General features: G+C 47.7%; 1 protein-coding gene across 2 annotated transcripts in view; it reads right to left on the bottom strand.

Moving 5' to 3' along the window:
• Nucleotides 1–1,641: 1,641 nt before the first annotated feature.
• The window catches only part of Trim25 (tripartite motif containing 25), an 18,190-nt gene continuing 11,804 nt past the window's right edge, over nt 1,642–8,027 (bottom strand). The window contains exons 6-8 of one of the 2 annotated variants that reach the window (XM_015495439.2): nt 6,743–6,892; nt 6,568–6,663; nt 1,642–6,418 (exon numbers count right to left, since the gene is read on the bottom strand). In XM_015495439.2, coding sequence (XP_015350925.1) covers nt 5,889–6,418; nt 6,568–6,663; nt 6,743–6,892 — 776 coding nt within the window. In that variant the 3' untranslated portion in view covers nt 1,642–5,888. The remainder of the gene's footprint in view (nt 6,419–6,567; nt 6,664–6,742; nt 6,893–8,027) is intronic. The other variant, XM_015495438.2, reaches the window with a different exon arrangement.

Here is an 8,027-nt window from a genome sequence, read left to right as displayed (position 1 = left end):
GAGGGAGGGAGGGGGAGAGAGATTCCCCTCTCTAGATACAAAATATATACCCCATAGGCACGCCCCCAATGAACCACTTCCTCCAGCCACACCCCACCTGCCCCCAGCCACCACCAAGTTAATCCCATCAGAGACTAATTTGCTGGTTAGGTTAATGCTAGAGTTCAATCATTTCTCCTCCAAACCTTGCATCATCCCACACATGACTTTCTGGGGGACACCACATCTAAGCCATAACAGGTTCAACCCCCAGTATTAAGAGTGCACGCACACACACACACACACACACACACACACCAGCAGACTTTGTTCTGACAGGTTGGTCAAAGGGGCTTATTCAAAGCTAGCTGGTCCCATCATCTGTTCTGACAGGTGTACTGCAGTACAATGGGCCCATAGCCACCCAGAGTTAGATCAGGTGCCACAGGAGTGGGATAGAGCCCAAGATGGTCCTCACTTCAGACATCAGCCCCACTCTGGGGATCCCAGGCCAGGAGATTACTGTGACCTCCCTCAGATTGAGTAATTCGCTAGAGAGCAGTGTCACCAATATTTGATCCTAAACGGGGTCCTTTGTCTCTCTGAGAATGTGGAACCAATAATAAGATGGATGCATATTGAGCCCCGAGGGGTTCATTCCTGGCGAAGAGAAGTCGGGGGTCAGGAGGCTACAGATAGAGGGTTAAGGACATGAGAGGAAGAGCCAATAAATGGGAACAAAATTCACTGATGTTCTGGGGGTGGCTGGGGACGATCTGGGAATTCTAGGACCACCTCATTTCCCTCCTTTCATAGTTCTTTTCAGTCATCCTCACGGCAGTTGGCAGTTGTCAACTGTCATGGTGCTCATGGTGCATTGTGGGGGGTGTCATTTAGCATGCAAATGGGATTATAAATCAAGTTAGAGGTTGTCTGGGATCATTCTAGCAGTTGTCTTAGATCCACCCAGTTTTGGCAAGCCTACGTGAAGAGGAACTTCTAGCCTGCAGGTGTTACGGTGAGATTATTCTAAATCACCAGAGTCAATCTTAGAGCAGAAAATGGAACCATCTTTATTCCCCTGCTAGTGTTCAGGATTCCGCAGCTGGAGGGCCCAGGGGCAGGCGGCAAGTCTACACCCTTTGACCTCCTCGAGCGCACCTTTATATTCCAAAACCACATTAATCTTAAGTGGCTGTTGCTATGATTCAAAGCCAGAAACAAACATCATGAGATCTAAAATCATAAGCAGAAGGGGAAGTGGGTCAAAATGACCCTGTGTTAAGTACAAGTGAAAAAATGTTTACTCACGTCCAAACATTCTCTGACAGGGTACATTGCCCAAGAAAAATGGGAAACAAAAACAGAACAATTTTACATTGTATAAGAACTGCCATTTTGTGTTGCCAAACATGCTATACTAAGCAACTGCTGATGGGTACAGAGGCGGGGTGATCCCAAGGGAGAAGCATTTATTTTTTGTATGACATGGAGTCTCAGGGTAAAATGCAGTCTGTTTGGTCACTGCCCATAGAGCCTGGAGTATAACACAAGTATCCGTTCCTCAAAGACAAAAAAGATTATATAGAAGGGGCAGAAATTCAGCTGGCTCACCTAGGCAGTACAAGATCAGGGTCAAGTAACAACAGAAGCAGGAAAGCATTATATTTATTACAATTTTATTTATAAAGGACAAATCAGAACCAGACACAAATACAGGGCAAAGTCTGGGAGTGTCTCAGATACAAAGTTTCCCTGCCATGTCCTCATGGAATCAGGGGCCCTCATCCTCCCAGCCCAGCCAGGTGCTCAACCCGGGAGTCCACTGAGCATCTGTGTCCAGATTATCTTACTGGAATTCCATTATGTAGGTAGGACTGAGTAAATCACTGGATCATTGGCCACATGATTGAACTCTATCCCCAGAACCCTGCCCTGCCCTCCCCTCCTTGAGTCAGCTGGCTCAAGGGCCCAACCCTCTCATCACATCCTAAGTCATCTCATTTCTTAGTACAAACTCAGGTGCCATCCAAGGGGCTCAGAAACAACAGACACTCCTCCTACTCAGAAAATTCCAAAGATTTCAAATCCCTCCTCTGAGTAACCAGGAAGAAAAACCAGTTAAATTCTTTAATATACAATAACTTCGAATGCACACCTCCTACCCAAACAAGGTTAAAACCCACTAAAACAGGGCTTGCAAAATGATCTGGGCTGTTTTCTGCTTCACTTTTTATTACGCAATTTTTTGAAATGTAGGCAACAGTAGAAAGAAGAAAACAGTGAGCCCTCTATTTGCAACACCATTCACCCATTTTTCTTGTGTGGCTTATCCTTTCATTGATCCTTCACCCTGGCATTCTCCGGAAGCCGAGATCAGACATTCTATCAGTCTGAGAACTCTTTATCCAGGACTCAGAGGTGTGGGAGTGGCTGGGTGGAATCTGGACAAATGGGCCACTTGGCGGTAGCCTTCAGGCATGGTACACATCATCTGTTGAGTCCAGCATGATGGACAAGGATTGTTTTTTACCTGTCTGCACAAAGGTGCGAGAAAATACACACCAAACACCACTTTATTGCATTCAAAATTTCTAAGACGCATCAGCCCCGTTTATAGCTGTATTTTCTTTCTTTTTTTTTTTTTTTATTTTTCTTTTAGATTTTTAGTTGTAGGTGGACACAATTTTTACGTGGTGCTAAGGATTGAACCCAGGGCCTTACAGGTATGAGGCAAGTGCTCTACTACTGAGTTACAACCCCAGTCCCCTAGCTGTATGTTCTTAAAGAATCAAATAAAGCTGGGCACAGTGTCACAAGCCTGTAATCCCAGTGACTCAGGAAGCCAAACCAGGAAGATCAAAAGTTTAAGACCAGCCTTAGCAACACAGCAAGTTCCTAAGCAACTTACCAAGACCCTATCCCATAATTAAAAGTAAAAATGGCTGGGAATGTGGCTCAGTTGTTAAGTGCCCCTGGGTTCAATCCCTAGTACTCACCTACACACATAAAAAGAACCAACTAAAATTTTTTTCCAAAAATGACAGACATTAATTAAAATCAGTAAGGGTGTGGGGGAGTCAGGTAAGAGATAACATATCAGTATTAGATACAGATCACAGTTTGATTGAAGAGTAATTAAAACAGACATAACTGGCCAGGCAGTCTTGAATAACACAAAGACCTGACCTTAACCTTTGGTTTATCATAACCAGGGTGATGGAGGCCAGTTCCCAGTATCTCCGACTAAGATAGGATTTTGATTTCATGTTAGTATTTCTGGGAATTTTGGATACTTCTGCAGGATACCAGGGTTTCCCCATCACACAGGTGAGGAGTTATTTCCTCCATGATGGAATGGTACAAGTGCAGAACAGTCATCCTCTACCTTCTCATCTTATTCTGAAAAATGAGAAGACAGATGGATACAAAAGTTCCTCCCACTCTAGGGTCTTCAGTGCACGCAGTGGCCCCGCAAGGCTGGATAATGTAAAGTTTTACCACAGCAAATGGAGTGGGTGGGTCAGGACAGCTAACACACACTCCTCAGGTCACATCTCCAACGACCTTGCACAGAGCTAAGCACTAGTCACCTAGATGGCTCTCATGCAGAGGGACTCCTGCTGCTCATTTGCCATGAAGCGCCCCCTCATTTCTGCAGAGGAGAGCCCTAGCAGGAGTCCTGGATTCTTCTTGCACTTTCTACTCCTCTGAGCCCAGCTGTTTCTCAAGTATGCATTGACTCCAGATCAACAAAGATACTTGTGAACACCTTTGAAGTAGAGAAGCTTCAAAGAACTTTTCTTCTATGTAGCAAGGAAGAAAACTTCTGTTGGGGGGAGGAGGGTACTAGGGATTGAACCCAGGGGTGCTCTACCACTGAGCTACACCCCCAGCCCTTTTCATTTACTTTGAGACAAGGTCTTGCCAAGTTACTGAGGTCTTGCTAAGTTACTCATTAAGTTGCTAAAGTTAGCCTCAAATTTGCAATCCTCCTTCCTCAGCCTCTCAAGTCGCTGGGATTACGGGCATGTGTCAACATGCCCAGCCAGTAAGAAAACTTTGAAAGTCACACATACCAGCTATGGCAGGGAAATCTTCCCTAAGATGATTATCTTTTCTCCCAAGGAATGGAGATCATTGGGAGATGATGGATCATACATCTGTCAGGAATCTCAAGTGCTGCTCGGAGTCTCCCAGGAATTCCAGCACAAGGCCTGAGATGTGTTAAAATTCTCAAATATCTATATATAAGGTCTGGAGTCCCTATTTTCCCCAATGGTGACTTCTTAAGAAGCCAGACTCAGGAAGCTCCCCTCACATTTTTGGGGTTGAAACTTCCATCCTGACAGCAGGATATAAGGAGTTTGGGGGAAATTCTGAAATCCATTCACTCCTGCCCCTTAATGTACTGGGTTATTTTCACTGCATAAAACACTACAGGGAAAATAGCCACTTATCTGACCCTCTTTAGCTCATTCCTCCCCTGATCCTCAAACAAGTCTTCCTGACCTCTAACCTGGTCAATTTGAGTATCTGGAATGGGCTCAAATGAGGAAGATAGCAGAAGGAACCAAGGTCAACAACAGGATTGAGGAGAGGGCCAGAGCTGTGTCTGTAGCCCATGGCCAGGAATAAATGGGAATGTTGCCATCTCCTGCTGGGCCTGCTAAAAGGCCCTTTGGTCATAGGTAGCCACCCCAACAGGTGACTGAGTATGGTCCATGCAGCAGCCATGCATGGCCTGAATGGTGGTGGCAGACTTCAGATGCTTGCTGTGGCTGGGTGCGTGGCTGAGTTAGCCACAGTGGCATCTGCAGCAGGCAGTCCAATGTCTACACTGTGGGGGAGGGAACGCTACTGCCAAGGAGAGCTGTCATGGCAAGACGCCGTAGTAAGAGCAAAGCCACCCCACCTCTGTTAACCCAGGCCAGGGTCCGTCTTGCCATGTAGCCCAAGCCATTGGAGGAAACAAGACCTCCAGCAAGGCTCTGCAGCAACAGCCAAAGCTTTTGACCAGATGTCCCTTGTTAAGGCTGGAAGTGATATCCATTCCAAGTAGATCTGGGTCACCTTGACCTTCCCTCAACCACAAATTCAACACAGGCTGTTCAACTGAACGTTTTTTTTTTGGGGGGGGGGTGCTGGTCATCAAACCCAGGGGCAAGTGCTATCATGCTGGGCCCCACCCCCAGCCCTCAAATGAAGATTTTAAAATCATGGATGGGGTCATGAAGGGAACATGATAAGGCGGGAAGCAGGGCTGTCCTTCACCGGAGGGAAACCACTGTTTCCCTGGGACACTCTGGTCCAGGTGGAGAATGGCTACCCATGGTTTCCCTCCAGCACAGATAACAGCCAGGAGACAGAGCCTAACATGCAGAGAGCTGAGAGAATATAATATTGAAATTCGGCCTGGGTGTGTGGCCCGGTGACAGAACCTGGGCTTAGCATGTGCGAGGCTCTGGGTTTAATCCCTAGCACCGAAAAGAGAAAAAAATCTATATCGAAATTCAATGACTCTAGAAGTCAGAAGGCTACCCCAGAGAGCAGGAGTCAGCCCCTGGCCTAAGAAGGAAACTGCCATGAGTAGTATATGTCTTCCGCAAGAGCAATTGGGGCACTAATGACTTGACTTCCCAAAACTCTACCCAGGTTCCCCAGCAGCCTGGAGATTTCCTGAAACAGTCAGAAGGAGGTGGCCCTGCCCAGATGGGCACCAGGAAGTAGAAGGAAAAGCTTCCTATCCACAACACAATCACCCCACCCTCTTCCCCTGGCTACCTCCTTCCTCCCATCCCATCTCCCACCCTCCCACCGGCTCCCTCCCCATCCTCCCAGGGAACTCAGGGAAGTTCTCCAAGGAGTCCCACCTGAGTGCTCCTCAGGCAGCCGGCCCAAGGGCCTGCCTACTTTGGGGAGCAAATGGAGAGCGTGGCACCCGCCGAGAACACCCAAAAGGCCGGGTACAGAGCTTCGGTGAAGTCCACGACGTATTTATACATCATGTGGATCTTGTCAGAGATAGCAAAGAAAATGACAAAACCGTGGTCACAGTTGAGGAGCACGCCCACCCGCGTGGCCTTGGTGGGGGGCAGCGTTTTCCCCGTGTTGTTGTGCCAGGCGGAGATCTTGTTGTTGAACCACTCCACGCACCAGGAGGCTTTGTTGCGGCCCAGACGGCTCTCGGGACCCTGGCGGTCCATGGTGCCATAGCAGATGCCCACCCCACAGAAGTTGTTCTTCTGCAGCTCCACCTCCCAGTAGTGGATCCCTTTCTTGTAGCAGTGCAGACCCAGCACCTGAGAGCAGTACATGAACCGCTGGGGGTGCGGCCGGTACATCTGGGGCGCATCGGCCACGGAGGCGGTGGTGTAGTTCTCGGTCAGAGCCACTTTGTAGTGGGCGGTGTTGTAGTCCAAGATGACCTTAACAAAATCTGAGAAGACACCACCCCAAGCTGGGAATTACGAGGGGTCCCCTCAAGCTCTCACTCCTAGATCTTCCCCTGATACTACCTATTAGATTGTTGGATCCCCCCACTCACCCCCTCACCGGCTCTTCCGTTCCCACCACCAAGCTACTCACACTCTAAGAGCTCAGATCTGGTCTTGGCTAAGAAGTTTTCCAGCACCTTGGTCTTGATGGTCACGGCACTTGGCAAGGTGGTGGTTTTGGCTGCATCTGGGAGAGGAAACAGAGAGCAGTTTTCAGGGCAAATTCAGAGCGGACACCCCACTGGCCCTTGGTCATGATGACGCACCATCCAGGGATGATTTCATTTCCACTGACTGTCCAGGGGCTCCGAAGATGAAAGTCTGGCTGGACGAGGCAGAGGCAGCAGTAGCGCCAATGTCAGTGCTAGAAGCTAGGGGTGAACCCAACTTACTGTGTTTCTTGGTTTTCTTTTCTTCTGAAAAAGAAAATTTCACAATTGATCTATCTTAAAGCACAATGCCATAACACTTCAAATAAAGCTGGGATGTTTTAATTTTTTTAAAGATCTGGGTGTTGTGGTGCACACCTGTAAATACGGTGGTTCAGGAGCTGAGGAAGGACAATCATGAGTTCAAAGCTAGCCTCAGCAACTTAGCAAGACCCTGTCTCTAAATAATATAGTCTATACTCTCAGGAGGCTGAAACAGGGGGATGGCAAGTTCCAAGGCCAGTCTCATCAACTTAGTGAGCCCCTAAGCAACTTAAGTGAGACCCTGTCTGTAAATAAAACATAAAAAAGGGTTAGGGATGTGGTTCAGTGGTAAAGTGCCCCTGGGTTCAATCCTCAGTACCAAAAATAAATAAATAAATAAAAGAGGGCTGGGGGTATAGTTTGGTGACAAGAGTGCCACTGGGTTCAACCCCCCAGTATTGCAAAAACAAAACAAAAATTAAGGGGCTGGAGTTGTAGCTCAGAGGTAGAACGCTTGCCCAGCAGGCATGAGGCACTGGGTTTTACCCTCAGCACCACATAAAAATAAAGGTATTGTGTCTATCTACAGCTTAAAATAACAAAGAAACAAGAAGTCTGTCCAAAATAAAAACTTATCAAATATCACAACAGTCTTTTAAAAATATTTGGGCTGGGGTTGTAGCTCAGTGGTAGAGCACTTGCCTAGCACATGTGAGGGGCTGGGTTTGATCCTCACTCACCACTGCATAAAAATAAATAAAGATTGTGTCCATCTACACCTAAAAAATATTTGGAGTGTATGCCTATAGGAAATGAGTGGACTAAAACCCTGATTCTCCATGTGTGGTTCCCAAACCAGCAGTACCTGTGTCACCTAGTATCCTGTAAAAAACGCCAGCAAAATCTTGGGCCCCACCCCAGACCCGCAAGAAAGTGCAGGGGTGGGACCCAGACATCTGTGGTGTGCAAGCCCCAAGTGATCCCAGAGCACATTCAAGTGGGCTTCTAGAAGGATCCATCCCTCTGTCACCTTGCCCATCACTGGAAAAATACTGCCAGGGATACTTTACATACAGACAGGCTGAGCTTCTCCGGATGGCTTCCACCCCCCCACCCCCCACCCCTCGCCAGATCCCCT

This window comes from Marmota marmota, unplaced genomic scaffold, assembly GCF_001458135.2.
Source record: "Marmota marmota marmota unplaced genomic scaffold, marMar, whole genome shotgun sequence".
NCBI lineage: Eukaryota > Metazoa > Chordata > Mammalia > Rodentia > Sciuridae > Marmota > Marmota marmota.
This window is presented reverse-complemented; position numbering and strand designations above follow the sequence as displayed.